At 44.0% G+C, this 19,608-nt stretch overlaps 1 protein-coding gene across 1 annotated transcript in view; it reads left to right on the top strand.

Annotated features, from left to right (window-relative positions):
* GSTK1 (glutathione S-transferase kappa 1) overlaps positions 1-14,043 on the top strand; it is a 34,249-nt gene extending 20,206 nt beyond the window's left edge. The window contains exons 4-8 of the mRNA XM_073596244.1: positions 1,136-1,236; positions 1,335-1,370; positions 3,517-3,633; positions 3,755-3,848; positions 13,695-14,043. Coding sequence (XP_073452345.1) covers positions 1,136-1,236; positions 1,335-1,370; positions 3,517-3,633; positions 3,755-3,848; positions 13,695-13,738 — 392 coding nt within the window. The 3' untranslated portion in view covers positions 13,739-14,043. The remainder of the gene's footprint in view (positions 1-1,135; positions 1,237-1,334; positions 1,371-3,516; positions 3,634-3,754; positions 3,849-13,694) is intronic.
* Positions 14,044-19,608: the final 5,565 nt, after the last annotated feature.

Here is a 19,608-nt window from a genome sequence, read left to right as displayed (position 1 = left end):
CCTCCAGGTTGTAAGCCAGTGCTTGCAGCCTCTTCTATTCTGCATTCTGGTGGACGCAGGTCCTCATAGGCAGTATTTCTCAAACCTTTTTCAGTAAGGATACCCTTTAAAAATTTGCACCGCATTCCAAAATGTGAAAAACTAGATGAATAGTTTTACATCCACAGGTCAGACACCAAACATTAGAGGTGATTTATTTTTCCAAAGCAAATACACATTTGCTTACTGGTTCTGACTAGTATTCCAATGTTTCTCTTCTCCTTCACTCAGCTAATATGACCCCAGTGCTGACTGAGAGGAGCAGGGGAGAGGCAAACTAGGATGCTGTGCAGGTGCCCAACATCCTCCTTATGAATTGATGATGTCATTGATTGTTAGGATGCCAGCAGCTGGAAGATTGGTCATGGTGCACAAGGAAAACCTGTGGCTTTGGGTAACTAACAGGCAGGCTTCATCCACCGGCTGGCGTGTATAAAACTTTAGGCCAATTTTTAGGCATTTTGCAGAGGCACCTTTGAAGAAACCTGAAGGCACCCCAGGGTTTCTGGGCACCCTGGCTGAAAAAGGCTGCTTTATAGTCATCAAGACCAAGACAATGCCTATAACCCTGCATTAGATATAAGGACGCTGAGGGACAGCCCACTGTCAGAACATAGGGGAGCAAGATCTAGTACAAACAACTTATTTTTGCTGCCTCTGGCCCCAAATTAGCATTTAATCTTTGCAATTTGGGGCAGCCCCAATGCAGGGGAGCATTTTTCCTTTCCTCAGAGAAGGCATTAAGCATGGTTTCTGCATTAATTAGCTTTTTTTTTTCCTTTTGGTTAAATGTATTGCCATCTGTTAATTCTGCCAATAATACACTTTTTGTCCTAGGGTAGCAACACACTCATTGCATTGTATCTATGGAGGAGCAGTGTGGCCACCCTAGACTGTCCTTGAAGTATCATTTCACAAAAATCTTCCCATTTTTTTCCACTTGTGTTTGACATGCCTGCTGTAGTTTGAACTTACACAAGGCTGAGAATTGTCCCTTCCATGGACTGTGCCAGTCACTCAGCAGTATACCATGTTAGAAGGGTAAATGAGTCGCATGCTTCTCCATACTATAAGGTACCTGTTGTTTTTCTTACAGGAAGTCTCTCAGCCATGCGCTTTGTCACGGCTGTTCAGATGATGCATCCTGAATTCGTAGAACCAGTTTCAAGGGAGCTTTGGGTGCGGATCTGGTCTGAGGTCAGTTCTGCTTCATGTGCCTATTTTTGTTTGTCTGTAATTGACATATAATAATGTGTATGGTGTATCAATGCTTATAGTATGTTATTGTTTTATAGGATAAAGATATTACTGAACCAGAGAGCATACTGGAGGTAATGACTTATTATATGTATTTCTATTTTTTTTTTTTTTTTGTATTAGTACTATTATTACTTCTCTGCTATAATGTGCTGTGACTATCTGTATGAAAATCACATTCTAATGTCAGGACGTTGGTTTGACAGCTGAAACTTCTGTTTCCATGGATATTCAATGCCAATCACGGTTTACTCAAGCAGGGTGAAACATCGAGGCGATCATTGCTTGTACAGATTATGAATTATGAAGTAGATCTAAACCCAATCACTAAAATATCATATAAGATCTGCTATGTTAACATCATTTCATATTTTGCTCTGTCTTTTTAAATATGCAATTTGATTAAAGAGTACCAGGAGGTTTTACTATGGAAGTCCTTGTTTAGGCAGTTCTGTTTGGTGGGTGACTTTATGCAGTGATGCACTTTACACAGGGAGGTATAACAGAGCCAAATACATAGGTAGTAGAGAGAGCCACATACACAGGGAGGTATAACAGAGCCAAATACATAAGTAGTAGAGAGAGCGCCTATACAGGGCGGAACTAAAGCCATCTACATAGGGAGTTGCCAAAGCCGGGCTGGGTGGAGTGGAAGTGTTGGTGTTGCACTCTTTGCATAGCGTACCTCTGAAACCCTGCACTCTGTGCGTAGCGTACCTCTGAAACCCTGCACTCTGTGCGTAGCGTACCTCTGAAACCCTGCACTCTGTGCGTAGTGCACCTCTGAAACCCTGCACTCTGTGCGTAGTGCACCTCTGAAACCCTGCACTCTGTGCGTAGTGCACCTCTGAAACCCTGCACTCTGTGCGTAGTGTACCTCTGAAACCCAGCACTCTGTGCGTAGCTTACCTCTCAAACCCTGCACTCTGTGCGTAGCGTACCTCTGAAACCCTGCACTCTGTGCATAGCGTACCTCTGAAACCCTGCACTCTGTGCGTAGCGTACCTCTGAAACCCTGCACTAGCGTACCCTTGAATCCTTCACTTTGTGCATAGCATACCCCAGAACCCTGCACTCTGTGCGTAGCGTACCCCTGAACCCTGCACATGGTACAATCCTGAACCCTGCACACTGTATGTAGTACATCCCAGATACAACCGGCCATTTGAGGGCAACCATACTGCACATTGATTAACCACTTCTGGACCAGAAGGTTATACCCCCTTCATGACCAGGCCATTTTTTGCGATACAGCACTGTGTTATTTTAACTGACAATTGCACGGTCATGCGATACTGTACCCAAACAAAATGTATGTCCTTTTTTCCCAAAAATAGAGATTTCTTTTGGTGGTATTTGATCACCTCTACGGTATTTATTTTTTGTGCTATAAACGAAAAAAAAAGACAGACAATTTAAAAAAATATATATATATTTTTTACTTTCTGCTATAAAAATAGTAATATCATTTTTTCATCAATTTAGGCCAATATGTATTCTGCTACATATTTTTGGAAAAGAAAATACCAATGAGTGTATTGATTGGTTTGCGCAAACGTTATAGCGTTTACATATGATGCGATATTTTTATGGCATTTTTATTTATTTTTTTTACTAGTAATATCAGCGATTTTTAGCGGGACTGCGACATTGCGGACATCTGACAATTTTGACAATTTTTGGGGACCAATACAGTGATCAGTGCTAAAAAAAAAATGCACTGTTACTGCACTAATGACACTGGCAGGGAAGGGGTTAACATCAGGGGCGGTCAAAGGGTTAAGTCTGTCCCTAGGGGGTGCTTACTAACTGTGGGGGGTTGTACTGATTGGGGGAAAACAGAGATCCGGGTTCCCTTTGCAGAATGGTGATCTGCCTTGTTTACATAGGCAGATCGCCATTGTGTGTTCTGATAGCAACTTCAGGGTATCTTCAAAAAATATATTTTAATAAGCCAAAATCTTCAGTTCTGTCAATTAACCTTTTTCTTTCATAGTATAGTTATGGAGTGATTAGAAAATTTTAACTTATGTAATATTGTGCTTCATCTGAATATAAAATACATTTGAAAATTGGCTTTGCACGTGAAGTCCAAAAATGTAAGCAGGGTCAAAGCAATTAAAGGGTTCATGCTGTATTTCCTCCCAGGGCATTCTTATACTTTTCATGGTGTTTTGGTCACATTTGTTTTACACTTAAAATGTATGGTTTTTCTTTTAGGCTGCTAAAAAAGCAGGCATGTCGGAGGACATTGCTAAAAAGGTTTTGGCCAGCATATCTGCACCAGAGGTTAAGAACAAACTCAAGGAGACTACTGATAATGCATTAAAGTATGGGGTAAGCTTGAGTAATAGCTGCTGGATTTTGCTTACAAGGAAGCAGAAATGAAGCATTTATGCAAGAAAACTAGCAAGATCTGTTTTCATTCCTTTCCCTAATTTTTGTGTTTTCCTCGCAGATATTTGGTATGCCTTCTATTGTGGCTCACATAAATGGAAAGCCACAGCTGTATTTTGGATCTGATCGCTTCGAACTTTTAGCACACAATCTAGGTGGGTTTTCTAAACATATTTTTACATATTATTCCATTTTATTAAAGTGAAACTAAACACATTTTTTTTTCCAACGGGCAGTCTCTCTGTAGAATAGACATTCAGTGTCTTTTTATATAATAGTGCAGAGTTTTTCTGATCATTCAGAAATGTACATCTCTTACTAGCAACGTAGTGCTAAACCTGCTAGTTAATAATCTGTGTACTTTCACAGACAGGTATATACTTGCAGTTATTTAAGAGGGTTTGTGCTGTTAAAAAAAGAGAAGTTGAGGTTGATTTTTTTTTTTGTTGTTTTTTTTTTTTTTAGAAATCATACTTGCCTACATACAGGGCTGGTGCAATGATTTCTGTCTACTTAGGCGAGGGTGCATTTTGGTAACACCCCCCACAACCATCCTCCTGCCACCCCCCTCCCTGTAGGCATGGTTTGAGAGATGAGCAGAGACTGCGGGCATGGCACAAGAGATGGGCAGAGACTGGGGGCGTGGCACAAGAGATGGTTGGTCAGAGACTGCAGGCATGGCACAAGAGATGGGCAGACACTGTGGGCATGACATGGGAGAGAGACAGTCAGAGACTGCAGACACAACACAAGAGATGGGTAGAGACTGTGGGCATGGCACGAGATGGGCAGAGCCTGTGGGCATGGCACGAGAGAGATGGGCAGATACTGCTGACATGGCACAAGAGATGACTGGTTAGAGACTGACAAGAGATGGTCACAGACTGCGGGCATGGCACTAGAGATGGTCAGAGAATGCAGACATGGCACAAGAGATGGGCAGAAACTGCAGGCATGGCACAAGAGATGGGCAGACACTGCGGGCATGACACAAGAGAGACAGTCAGAGACTGTGGGCATGGCACAAGAGATGGGCAGAGACTATGGGCATGGCACAAGAGATGGGCAGAGACTGTGGGCATGGCACAAGAGATGGGCAGAGACTGTGGGCATGGCACAAGAGATGGGCAGAGACTGTGGGCATGGCACAAGAGATGGGCAGAGACTGTGGGCATGGCACAAGAGATGGGCAGAGACTGTGGGCATGGCACAAGAGATGGGCAGAGACTGTGGGCATGGCACAAGAGATGGGCAGGGACTGCGGGCATGGCACAAGAGAGATGGGCAAAGACTGCAGACATGGCACGAGATGGGCAGAGACTACAGACTTGGCACAAGAGATGGGCAGAGACTGCAGACTTGGCACAAGAGATGGTTGGTTAGACTCCGGGCATGGCACAAGAGATGGGCAGAGACTGCTGGCATGGCATGAGATGGTTGGTCAGACTGCAGGCATGGCACAAGAGATGGACAGAGGCTGCGGGCATGGCACAAGAGATGGTCAGAGACTGCGAGCATGGCACAAGAAATGGTCAGAGAATGCAGACATGGCACAAGAGATGGGCAGAAAATGCAGGCATGGCACGAGAGATGGGCAGACACTGCGGGCATAGCACAAGAAATAAATGGGTAGAGACTGAAGACATGGCATAAGAGATGGGTAGAGACTGTGGGCATGGAACACGAGAGAGATGGGCAGAGACTGCAGGCATGGCACAAGAGATGGGCAGAGACTGCAGGCATGGCACAAGAGATGGGCAGAGACTGCAGGCATGGCACAAGAGATGGGCAGAGACTGCGGGCATGACACAAGAGATGGGCAGAGACTGGGGGCATGGCACAAGAGATGGTTGGTCAGAGACTGCAGGCATGGCACAAGAGATGGGCAGACACTGTGGGCATGACATGGGAGAGAGACAGTCAGACTGCAGACACGACACGAGATGGGTAGAGACTGTGGGCATGGCACGAGATGGGTAGAGACTGTGGGCATGGCACAAGATGGGCAGAGCCTGTGGGCATGGCACGAGAGATGGGCAGATACTGCAGACATGGCACAAGAGATGACTGGTTAGAGCCTTCGGCCATGGCACAAGAGATGGTCACAGACTGCAAGCATGGCACTAGAGATGGTCAGAGAATGCAGACATGGCACAAAAGATGGGCAGAAACTGCAGGCATGGCACAAGAGATGGGCAGACACTGCGGGCATGACACAAGAGAGACAGTCAGAGACTGTGGGCATGGCACAAGAGATGGGCAGAGACTGTGGGCATGGCACAAGAGAGAGATGGGCAGAGACTGCAGACATGGCACGAGATGGGCAGAGACTACAAACTTGGCACAAGAGATGGGCAGAGACTGCAGACTTGGCACAAGAGATGGTTGGTTAGACTGCGGGCATGGCACAAGAGATGGGCAGAGACTGCTGGCATGGCATGAGATGGTTGGTCAGACTGCAGGCATGGCACAAGAGATGGACAGAGGCTGCAGACATGGCACAAGAGATAGTTAGTCAGAGACTGCGGGCATGGCTCAAGGGCAGGACTGGTACAATAATTTATTCACAGCCAGATTCTGACACCATAAGCAGTTTGCTTGCCCTACCTTCCACAGAGATTGTATGGTGAGATATTCATCTGGGGTAGTACCTGTGCCACTCGCATGCCTCCTGGGCCCTCTGCTTAGGAGGAGTACGGTAGCAGCGCCGGGACTCGAGTCAGGAGAGGCAATCTGGTGAAGTTAACGTCGCCGGGGCTGTGCTGTGCCACCTGTCGGTATGCTGAACTGTGTACAGGTGTGAGCAGCACCAGCGCTAGGATAAGCACCTCGTGGGGAACCCCTAGCTTTGGCGCCACCCCATGCTGGCACTGGCCCTGCCTACGTAGGTGGATGCAGTATTTATCCCCCGCCGGCTATAAGACTGAGAACTGAGCAATCAATGACTGCTGATCACACAGTTCTCAGTGCTCCCTGAGCTGGTGACTGTCAATCAGCGGCTCTCTAGTCTGCCCATCCTGCATTCACTGGATCACTGGGGGGGGGGGCTGGAGTGACTGGCTCAGTCTCTTAGCAGCTCGTTAAAAGGCTGGGTCAGCTGCCGGTCCAGGCATCTGGGCAGATCCCGACCATATGGTCACAATCTTTTCCTAATTTGGACCGGCTCTGTGACGTCAGACGACAGAGGGCTTCTGCCTGCTGTTGTTTGAAAATGGGTCACAGGAATGCAGAACGGACTGCACTCCTGTGATCCACAGGAGAAAACAGCCAAACAAGCTTTGGCTGTACTTGTTCTTTAAACATAATAGGTAAAGTGCAGCAGTTTAGTATTGTGTAGTCAAGCAAGGGCCAAAGGCTGCAGTTAGCAATAGCCCCAGTGTGCTCATTTATATCTTTTTGTACAGTGAGTTGGTGCAGAACTTTTGCATTGTTTGGGAACAATATGGTTTAATCTTTAGGTTCTCCTATGCCTAGACCAGGGGTAGGCAACCTGGGGGCCTCCAGCTGTTTCAGAACTACAAGTCCCATCATGCCTCTGGGAGTAATTGTAACTGCCAGCCTTGCAATGCCTCATGGGAAATGTAGTTCCACAACAGCTGGAGGGCCCCAGGTTGCCTACCCCTGGCCTAGACTATCCAAAACATTTCTTTTTTTGCAGAGTGGGGAAGTGTTGGAGACTTAATTTTTTATTTCTGATCTGCTAACAATGTTTTACCATACAGCAGCAACACAGTGTATTTTCATCTCTATTATGATAGTTCTGCTGCCACCTTCAGGTGATTAGATGCTGACAAAAAAAGACAGGGCATTTGCTCAAAGGCATAACCCTGCCCAGCTACACAAGGCTTTCGATTTTAGTTTTTTTTTTTCTGCTAGTGTCTTAGGTCCTTCTTACACAGGTTATTTTGCTGGTTGCCATTCCTTTGGCTTGGAGAGTTTCAGAACTGACTGCTCTTTCCTTCATGGAACTGTTCCTGGTGCTGCACTGTGACAAGGTGGTTCTCCAGCTTCAACCATCCTTTTTTTGCCTAAAGTGGTTTCTTTGTTCCATCTCAGCCAGGACATTGTCTTGCCGTCCTTCCATCCCAAACCTTGGGTGATGAAGGATAAGGCTTTTGGAATGTGGTTCGTGGTTTTACTCGTTACCTGAAATTGACTGCTGAAATTTGTCAGTCGGTTTAATTCTTGGGCTTCTAGAAGGCCCAAGGAAGGGTCATGCAGCATCCAAACCTACAATTTCTCAATAGATTTGTCAGCTTATTTCTTGTTTTTAGTGATTGCTCAAGTTTGTATAGTGTCCTACCTGGTCTTTGGTTCATTATTTTACATAGTTATACCAAGTGGATGTTTGCACCGCTGAGGCCGCTACATTTGGTGAGTTTTGAAGGCTGGTGCATGAGGGTCTAACTTCTTTTGGTTTGGTTGTTTGGGGCCTGTTGCCGTGTTGCCCTCCCGTCCTATTCAGTGGTTTGGGACATCCCTATCATAATGGAGACAAAACTACCCTGTGTCATGGGATGTATGGTAAAGAAAAAGAGATTTTTGGTCTACCTGTAAAATCCTTTTTTTGGAGTACATCACAGGACACAGGGATCCCACTTGTCTGCCTTTGTGGTTTATGGCTTGCTACAAAAACTGAAGCTTTGCCTCGTGGAGTGGGGTTATGCCTAGGAGGGGAGTTCCTGTCTTTTTTTTTTTTTTTTTGCCAGTGTCCAATCACGCAAAGGTGACAGCATAACCCTGTTGTAATGGAGATGAATATACCATGTGTCCTGTGTGTACTTTAACCACTTCAATACCAGGCACTTTGGCCCTTCCTGCCCAGTGCTGTCGCACTTTGAATGACAATTGCGCGGTCATACAACACTGTACCCAAACTAAATTGTCATCACTTTCGTCCCACAAATAGAGCTTTCTTTTGGTGGTATTTAATCACCTCTGCGGTTTTTATTTTTTTGCTAAACAAACTAAAAAAAACGACATTTTTGAAGAAAAAAAAAAGTTTTTCTTTGTTTCTGTTATAAAATTGTTTTCTCCTTCACTGACTGACTGACTTCACTATTTTTACCTGTATTCCCTCCACCGGTGCTGCTGTATTTTACATCTGTGTGTGTATATATATGAAATGTTTGTATGTATTATCCATCAATGAGACCACTATGGGACGCCAAGTTTGATATGTTCTTGTCGTTTATTGCATATGCACATACATATGTGTTTGCAATTCACCATGAAATGATGTTTACTATAATGTCTTTCTTTATGTGATTTCTTTTTTGACTGGGTTTTTATGCATTTCATTTTTTCAATAAACATGTATATTTATCTTAGTTTCCTTTACCGTGTCCATGACCTCATTCAAAGTCCCGCCATGTCCAACAATTTTCCGCAACAGGGATAGAGGCACATTTCAATTTGTGCCTCATTTGAGTCCCAAACCCCCCCTCTTTTCTCTCCTTCAATGACGGGCACTGATGAGTCGGCACTGATGAGGCGACACCGATAGGCACTAATGAGGAGGCACTGATATGTAGATTTGGTGGGCACTTATGGGCACTGATAGGTGGCACTGATGGGTACTGACAGGTGGCACTGATGGACACTAATAGATGGCACTGATGGGCAGCACTGATTGAGTAGGTACTGACAGGTGTTAATGCTGGACACTGATTGGCACTGTGATGGACACTGGCACTATGATGGGCACTGATTGGCACTTTATTGGGCACTGGCAGGGGGTTATGATGGGGCACTGACTGGGCACTGATTGGCAGCTTATGGGTACATTTGATGGGGGCTGTGCTGATAATCAGTGTACTGATTATCAGCACATACCCCCTCTGACAGGGAGAGCCGCCGATCGGCTCTCCCTGTCAGCGCGAACCGAGGAATGGCGTTTACCGAAACTTCCTGGTACTCGCAATGATCAGCTGTGATTGGTCACAGCTGATCACGTGGTCAGAGGCTGTCAGAGGCTTCTTACCACGATCGGAGATGTGGCATGTCAGACTGACACGCCACGCTGCGTGCCGGCATGTTATCCTGCTGGACATCATATGACGCCCAGTCAGGATAACAGAACCACTTCCCGGACATCAATCCGGCCGGGCGGGAAGTGGTTAAGAAAAGGATTTTACCAGTAAACTATCAAGTCCTGAGCTACTGGCCAGGCCGTAAGAGTTACTCGCCACCAGTTGCCCAACCCAACCCCTACCCTGCCCCTAAACACGCCTTCATAAATTATCTCATGAAATGACACCTAAATGTTTTATGCAGAATTAATGTATAAAAATAAATCTTAAAGAAGAACTGCAGTCTGCTCACATAATTTGTAATGAAAATCATATTTGCCATTCTGAAGCTTCCCTCCAACCACTTTGCATGTTATTTTATATATACTTTGATTCTGTACTTGCCAAGTATGCTGCAGAAATCTCCCTCCACTGAGTCTGGCTTCATCAGTTTTAACTGTGGGCAGTTGAAGATGCTGCCTGTTCACTTCCTGAATTTACACAGACGCACAGAGGCACACCTCCAGCTCTGCAGCTCTCATTGACCCTCGTATGACTCGCCACCCCCCCCTTTCCTGGCAAACTTTGACGAGAGTGAGAGAGAGAGCTATGCATGTCATAAGCCTAGACTTTTTACCAGACAAGAAACAGGAAGTGGGCTGTATAAGGTTTTTATTGGCAGAAAAAAAAATGTTTTACTATCCAAAGTTAAAACAACAAGGACAGAAGATTTAATAGATGCAAAAATGAAAAAAATGACTGAAGTTCCACTTTAACAACAACTTTATCAGTGCAGCTTCACCTGTGCCCATCAATGCAGCTTCACCTGTGCCCATCAATGCAGCCTGCCTGCGCCCCTCAATGCAGCCTGCCTGCTCCCCTCAATGCAGCCTGCCTGCGCCCCTCAATGCAACTTACCTGTTCAGGGGAAGAGAGGAGAGGAAGAGGATTGCTGGGCGGTTCATCAGAGTGTCGAGGAACATCACTGCAATACCTTTCATTTCAATTGCTGTGTGTTCCCGCTGTTCGCCATCACATACAGCCCCACCTCCTGGCCCAGGGACTTTGATACACGTCACACATCCCAGAATTGGACGGGTGATCTGTCTATCAAAGACCCCGTGCCAGGAGGCGGGGCTGCAAGAGACGGCGAATGGCAGAAACACTCAGCAATTGAAATGACAGCTGCTACAGCGATGTTCCTCGGCGCTCTGATCCGGCCGGCACTCTCTTCCTCTGGGTGCTCCCTGGGAGCAGAGCTCCCATGCAACCCCACCTGCCGGTGGTGCTCACACCCCCCCCCCCCCCCCCGCCGCTCCCAGGCAGCCCACTTGCAAAATGTAAGTAAGTGAGTGGAAAATTTTGAGAGCTGGGGTAGGGGATGGCTGAACCCCAGGTTGAATGTAAATTTCTGTCTTTTGTCCCTGTTGCAGATTTTTCCTTACTTCCTATCTGATACAGGTTACAGTATCTACTGAATGCTTTCTTAAAGTGATATTCAGCCCTCGTTCACAGTTATGCAATGTGGGAAACGCAGCAAATCCTGTGTGTTTCCCGCCCTGCATTGCAATCACACGGCGCCCATGCAATCTGCTGCGGGTGTCAATGTTATCTCAACGACACCCCAAAACAGATTGTAAAACGCAGTGCAAATGCCAGCATCACATCATGGCATCATTAGCCCGCATCTGAATGTCAGTCAATCAGTGGAAGCCTAGTATTCATTCATAAAAATACAAAGCTACCCCTGAATAGCTGAGCAATGCTCAGCCTGACTCTGTTCTGCTGTGACCTGGATGGGAAGTCTTCGTCCTGCTGCCAGAACACAGTCCTGTATATTATATGTAGCTAGCTACAGTTTATACAGCACTCAGAGCGGGCACACCTGTTAGTAAAAGTAATAATTTGTTTGGACTAGCTTGGTCCAAATTAACTATTTTAAAGTGACAGCTGGAGTTCAGCTTTAAGGGCCAGTTCACACCATAGAAACGCAGTCCGGATGCATTCCAGATGCTTTTCTGCATGCGCGTTTTTGATGCGTTCCAGTGCGTTTTTGTTGTAATCCAATCTATTTTTCCCTCTCCTTTTTCTTAACCTTAAATAAGAACATGTGTGTTCCAGTGCGTTTTTGGTGCATTTCTGATGTGTTTTACAGCGTTCCAGTGCAGGAAAAATGCATCCTGTTCTATTTTTTTTACTGGAACGCACTGAAACGGCAAGTACTAGTGTAAACTATGCCATTGAAAACCCTATAACCTAATTTCCATGCGTTTTTGATGCAGAAAAATACGCACTGGACTGCATGTGGTATGAACTGGCCTTAAGCAGTATTAAACTTAAAGCGGAGTTCCACCCAAAAGTGGAACTTCTGTTTTAAGGACTCCTGACCCCCTGACATTCCACATTTGGCATGTCATTTTTTCAGGGAGAGCAGGTACCCAGTTTTGAAGTTTTCCTCTCCCCCTCCCTCCCTGCAATCTTCTAGGACATGTCACAAATCCCAGAAGATTGCCCGGCCATACAGGACGCGACTCGTGCATGCGCAGTGTGCACCCGGCTGTGAAGCCGCAAGCTGTCACAGCCCAGTGCCCACACTTGTGATGCTGGTGCCAGGGAGAGGCGAGGGAGAGAACCGAGGCTTCGGGCGGCTGGATCGTGGGACAGGTGAGAGTGTTTATTGAAAGTCAGCAGCTACACTTTTTGTAGCTGCTGATTTTTAATAAACACAGAAACGGCTGGAACTCCGCTCTACAAGCAATCATTTATTATATTGCAATTTACATATTCTTAGATAAGATGGTTGCATTTTTTTCCTTTTTTAGGCTTTCTTTCCTTTATTTTCAACTGGGGATCATGCCAATAAGTCTTCTCTTTTTCAAGAGAATAAGCTGTCCTTCAGATGTAGCAGAGGGCTGAGACAAACCATATAACACTGACAGGGGTGCTTACAGTGATCAGCTTTTATTTATTTATGTAAAGCCTTTATCCCAAAAGGAACAAAAATATTGTGCTAGCTGGAGTTTGGCTTTGATTTGTTAGTGTATCTAAATCTGCTAGTATATCATAACTCTCCCCTCCCTCCTTATTAACAATGCTGCTGTCCAAAGGTGTCTCAGTTGCTCCTACATCCAGAGTGGGGGGGGGGGGGGCACAATACAGGAGGGTGTGTTACCTACTGGATCACCAGGTGAAAATAGAGTGAAGAAAGTTTAACCGCTCGCCTACTGGGCACTTTTACCCCTCTTCCTGCCCAGGCCAATTTTCAGCTTTCAGTGATGTCGCACTTTGAATGACAATTGTGCAGTCATGCAACTCTGTACCCAAATGTATTTTTTATCTTCCCCCCCCCCCCCCCACAAATAGATCTTTCTTTTGGTGGCATCACCACTGGGGGTTTTATTTTTTGCTAAGTAAACGAAAAAAAACTGAAAATTTTGAAAAAAAAATATGCAGCAATGATAGGCACAGACTTGTGTCACTGATGGGCACAGACTTGTGTCACTGATGAGCACAGACTTGTGTCACTGATGGGCACAGACTTGTGTCACTGATGGGCACAGACTTGTGTCACTGTTGAGGCTGGACTGATGATCAGTGCCCTGCTTATCTGTAAAGCTCTCCCCTGTGAGAAGATGCGGCTGATCGGCCCTCCTCGCCTCACATTCTGTCAGTGTGAGGTGAGGAGAGCCGGTCAGCGGCATCTCCTTGTTTACATGTGATCAGCTGTGATTGAACACGGCTATTCACATGGGTAAAGAACCACCTCATCGGCTCTTTGCTGAGATCGGGGTCACACTATGACGTCGGCCCAGAACAAGAAGAGGATCCCACCCGGTGTCACGACGGGTGGGAGGCGATTAAAAAAGAAAATGAATGCAGCCACACACATTTAATGATTGATAAGCTGCAGTGTATTTGATTTTTGGGTTTTGGTTCAGTACCACTTTAAACAAGGTTTTCATCCAGCATGTTTCTGTTCTTTATTTTTAGGTGAAAAATGGTATGGACCAGTGCCTCAGAAGTCCCGTTTGTAATGTCTAGAAAGAGAGCATACCAAAATCCAAGAGCACTTAACCTGTTACCAATGTATCATAGAGTGCCCCCTGCGGCAATATCTTGTAAAATTGTATTTAAATTACTAATGCTGTAAACATTGTAAACAAGTAAATATAATTACCATTAATAAAAGGAAATGCCTCTTTAATACAAAGTTGTTTTTGGATCTTGAACTATTTTTGTATGTATTCTGGGATCTGGGCCAAAAACCCAAGCCAAAAGTGCCATTACTTTGTTGCATTTTCGTGTGTTTTTCTTTTTGATTAAAATACACAAGCAATGACCTTATTGTGTGCGTCTTTTTTTTTTCTTTTCTGAAATATAATAGATACCATTGAATATAGATCATAAAAAGCACACTGCTCCAAGCTTTAGCTGTCTCATGTTACACTGCAGGCACACGGGGAGCCTGTTTAGGATACATGAAAATACAATGCGGAGAAAGAAGGGCTGCATCATGATATCACTGGGCACTAGAATCTTTATTCAAACGCTACAACATGCCCCCCACACCTCTCTAACGCGTTTCAACATTTGGGGCTTAACCACTTACCGACCGGCCACTGTATATATACAGATCTCATATTTAAGAGGACCTGTCATGCTTTTTTCTATTACAAGGGATGTTTACATTCCTTGTAATAGGAATAAAAGTGATCCAATTTTTTTTTTTTTTTTAAAACAGTGAAAAAATAAAAAAAATAAAGTAAAATAAATAATAATAAAAAAAATGTTTTTAAATCGCCCTGTCCCGACGAGCTCGCGCGCAGAAGCGAACGCATACGTGAGTAGCGCCCGCATATGAAAACAGTGGTCAAACCACACATGTGAGGTATCGCCGCGACTGGTAGAGCGAGAGCAATAATTCTAGACCTCCTCTGTAACGGAAAACATGCAAGAATTTTTTAAACGTCGCCTATGGAGATTTTTAAGGGTAAAAGTTTGACGCCATTCCACGAGCGGGCGCAATTTTGAAGCGTGACATGATGGGTATCAATTTACTTGGCGTAACATTATATTTCACAATATTAAAAAAAATTGGGCTAACTTTACTGTTGTCTTATTTTTTAATTCAAAAAAGTGCATTTTTTCCAAAAAAAGTGCGCTTAGAAGACCGCTGCGCAAATACGGTGCAAAAAAAAGTATTGCAATCACCGCTATTTTATTCTCTAGAGTGTTAGAAAAAAAAAAACAATTATAATGTTTGGGGGTTCTAAGTAATTTTCTAGCAAAAAAACCTGTTTTAAACATGTAAACACCTAAAATCCAAAACGAGGCTGGTCTTTAAGTGGTTAATCATAGAATACACTTTATGAATTCAGTGAAGACCTAGACACTCTCCGTGATGAAACCCATAAGGGTGAAACATGTTAGAGTCAGGAAGTCTGCAGGCGGAGACATGTTGCACTGTATAGCTCAAAAAACTTCCTAGAGCCGAGTGACATCGTCCATGTGTGGTTCTCCTTTCTCCGCATTGTAGATACCACTGAATGTTTGGTTACTTCCTTTTGGTTTTGTTCAAAGTGTTATATGATTATACAACTTTATACAGTTATACAAGCCTGTAGGTGACTGTGGATTTTGTTGTGTCCCCTTGGCCATTTAGGGCAAACCAACAGTGTCTGAACATAGACCACCCCTCCAGACATGCATACCCAGTTGCACTGTCTGCAGCCTCCCCCAGATATATCAGTTCCAGTGTTGACTTTTTTTTCTGAAAAATCCTAATAAATATTAGACTTCCAGTAGTTGTAAAGTAGTATATACAGTGCTGTGAAAAAAGTATTTGCCCCCTTCCTGATTTTCTATTTTATTTGCATATTCCTCACACTTAAATGATTCGGATGATCAAACAAATTTTAATATTACACAAAGATAACCCGAGTAAATCCAAGATGCAGTTTTTTTAAATTATTATTTCATTTATTAAGGGAAAAAAGCTGCTCAAACCTGCCTGCCCTATGTAAAAAAAGTAATTGCAATTGAATAAACTGTGATTAACCACAATTTTTTTTTGGAAAGCTGAGTTAAATTTCACTTGCCATACCCAGGCCTGATTACTGCCAGACCTGTTGAATCAAGAAATCACATAAATAGAAGCTGTCTGACAGTGAAGTACACAAAATCACAGATCACAAAAGGCCACACATCATGCCACAATCTAAAAAAATTCAAGAATAGATTAGAAACAAAGTAATGTACATGCATCGGTCTAGAAAGGGTTTCAAAGCCATTGCTAATGCCGCGTACACACGGTCGGACTTTTCGTCTACAAAAGTCCGACAGCCTGTCCGACAGACTTTCGACGGACTTTTGGCGGACTTGCGGCAGACTTTCTTACGAACGGACTTGCCTACATACGATCACACAAAAGTCTGACGGATTCGTACGTGATGACGTACACCGGACTAAAATAAGGAAGTTGATAGCCAGTAGCCAATAGCTGCCCTAGCGTGGGTTTTTGTCCGTCGGACTAGCACACAGACGAGCGGATTTCTGGGTCCGGCGTAGTTACGACGTAAAGATTTGAAGCATGTTTCAAATCTAAAGTCCGTCAGATTTGAGGCTGCAAAAGTCCGCTGAAAGTCCGGGGAAGCCCACACACGATCGGATTGTCAGCCAGCTTTAGTCCGTCGGCGTCCGTCGGACTTTTGTAGACGAAAAGTCCGACCATGTGTACGCGGCATAAGGCTTTGAAACTCCAGTGAACCTCAGGGAGAACCACTATCCACAAATGGAGATAACTCAGAACAGTGGTGAACCTTCCCAGGAGTGGTCGGCCTACAAAAATTACTCCAAGAGCATGACAACGACTCATCCAGGAGGTCCTAAAAGTACCCAGAACAACATCTAAAGAACTGTAGGTCTCACTTGCCTCGGGTAAGATCAGTGTACATGATTCAACAATAAGAAAGAGACTGGGCAAAAATGGCATCCATGGGAGAGTTCCAAGGCCAAAACCACTGCTGACCAAAAAGAACACAAAGCTCATCTCACATTTATCTTGGTTATCCGCAAGACTTTTAGGCAAATATTCTGTGGACTGATGAGACAAAAATTTAACTTTTTGGAAGGTGTGCATCCCGTTACATTTGGCATAAACTAATACAGCATTTCATAACAATAACATCAACAGTCAGACATGGTGGTAGCAGTGTGATGGTCTGGGGCTGCTTTACAGCTTCAAGACCTGGACGACTTACAGTGGGAATGCAAAGTATTCAGACCCCTTTTAAATTTTTCATTCTTTGTTATATTGCAGCCATTTGCTAAAATCATTTAAGTTCATTTTTTTTCCTCATTGATGTACACACAGCACCCCATATTGACAGAAAAACACAGAATTGTTGACATTTTTACAGATTTATTAAAAAAACTGAAATATCACATGGTCCTAAGTATTCAGACCCTTTGCTGTAACACTCATTTATTTAACTCAGGTGCTGTCCATTTCTTCTGATCATCCTTGAGGTGGTTCTGCACCTTCATTTGAGCCCAGCTGTGTTTGATTATACTGATTGGACTTGATTAGGAAAGCCACACACCTGTCTATATAAGACCTTACAGCTCACAGTGCATGTCAGAGCAAATGAGAATCATGAGGTCAAAGGAACTGCCTGAAGAGCTCAGAGACAGAATTGTGGCAAGGCACAGATCTGGTCAAGGTTACAAAAAATTTCTGCTGCACTTAAGGTTCCTAAGAGCACAATGGACTCCATAATCCTTAAATGGAAGACGTTTGGGATGACCAGAACCATTCTTAGAGCTGGCCCGTCCGGCCAAACTGAGCTATCGGGGGAGAAGAGCCTTGGTGAGAGAGGTAAAGAAGAACCCAAAGATCACTGTGGCTGAGGGAGATGGGAGAAAGTTGTACAAAGTCAACCATCACTGCAGCCCTCCACCAGTCAGGGCTTTATGGCAGAGTGGCCCGATTGGAAGCCTCTCCTCAGTGCAAGACACATGAAAGCCCGCATGGAGTTTGCTAAAAAAAAAAACACCTGAAGGACTCCAAGATGGTGAGAAATAAGATTCTCTGGTCTGATGAGACCAAGATAGAACTTTTTTGGCCTTAATTCTAAGTGGTATGTGTGGAGAAAACCAGGCACTGCTCATCACCTGTCCAATACAGTCCCAGCAGTGAAGCATGGTGGTGGCAGCATCATGCTGTGGGGGTGTTTTTCAGCTGCAGGGACAGGACGACTGGTTGCAATCGAGGGAAAGATTAATGCGGCCAAGTATAGGGATATCCTGGACGAAAACCTTCTCCAGAGTGCTCAGGACCTCAAACTGGGCCAAAGGTTTACCTTCCAACAAGACAATAACCCTAAGCACACAGCTAAAATAATGAAGGAGTGGCTTCACAACAACTCCGTGACTATTCTTGAATGGCTGAGCCAGAGCCCTGACTTAAACTCAATTGAGCATCTTTGGAGAGACCTAAAAATGGCTGTCCAACAACGTTTACCATCCAACCTGACAGAACTGCAGAGGATCTGCAGGGGGGAATGGCAGAGGATCCCCAAATCCAGGTGTAAAACACTTGTTGCATCTTTCCCAAAAAGACTCATGGCTGTATTAGATCAGAAGGGTGCTTCTACTAAATACTGAGCAAAGGGTCTGAATACTTAGGACCATGTGATATTTCAGTTTTTCTTTTTTAATAAATCTGCAAAAATGTCAACAATTCTGTGTTTTTTCTGTCAATATGGGGTGCTGTGTGTACATTAACGAGGAAAAAAAATGAACTTAAATGATTTTAGCAAATGGCTGCAATATAACAAAGAGTAAAAAATTTAAGGGGGTCTGAATACTTTCCATCCCAACTGCACCATAATTGATGGAACCATGAATTCTGAGCTCTATCAGAAAATCCTAACGTTTGTGACCTCAAGCTCAAGTGCACTTGGGTTATGCAGCAGGACAATGATCCGAAACACAACAGCAAGTCCACCTCCAAATAGTTCAAGCAAAGCAAAATTTAGGTTCTAGAGTGGCCTAGTCAAAGCCTGGACTTAAATCCAATTGAGATGCTGTATCATGACCTTATGCAGGCCGTTCATGCTGGAAAATCCTCCAATGTGGCTGAAATAAAACAATTCTGCAAAGAAGAGTGGGCCAAAATTGTTCCACAGCAATGTGAAAGACTCATTACCAGTTATCGCAAATGCTTGATTGCAGTTGTTACCGCCAAGGGCGGCACAACCAGTTATTAGGTTTAGGGGCAATTACTTTTTCACATAAAGCCAGGCAGGTTTGGACAGCTTTTTACCTTAATAAATTAAACCATCATTTAAAAACTGCATTTTGTATTTACTTGGGTTATCTTTGTGTAATCAAATTTGTTTGATGATCCAAATCATTTAAGTGTGACAAATATGCAAAAAAAAAAAAAATCAGAAAGGGGCAAATACTTTTTCACAGAATTGTAAGGTGAACACCCCCATCTTCTATGAGTGTCGATATCCTAAAGAAATCATTTCAAACTAAATGTATCAATATACACAGGACTTCTGCATTCACAAAGTACATTTTGCAAACACAAAGTGCAAATATACTTTTATTCATATATAGGTGTAGTTAAAATCACAGACATATCCTACAAATCATAGTGCTTTCTCAGAGCCATTAAAACGAATGGATCTACGCATTTAACGGCAAACTAGCCACTTCTTTAGGACCGCCACACTGGTGATATGTGTTGGCTACAGCATTTGTTTGTATGATTACTTCACTTGCTAACATAACAGATCTCTCCACTATCTGCAATAACATCGAATACATCTTACAACATTGATTGTATTCAGTGTAATTTACTGGGGCTCACTACCTCTCCAAAAAAACGTATTAT

This window comes from Aquarana catesbeiana, linkage group LG08 (genome assembly GCF_042186555.1).
Source record: "Aquarana catesbeiana isolate 2022-GZ linkage group LG08, ASM4218655v1, whole genome shotgun sequence".
NCBI classification, from domain to species: domain Eukaryota; kingdom Metazoa; phylum Chordata; class Amphibia; order Anura; family Ranidae; genus Aquarana; species Aquarana catesbeiana.
Note: the sequence above shows the minus strand (reverse complement) of the source record. Positions and strands in the feature narration are given on the sequence as shown.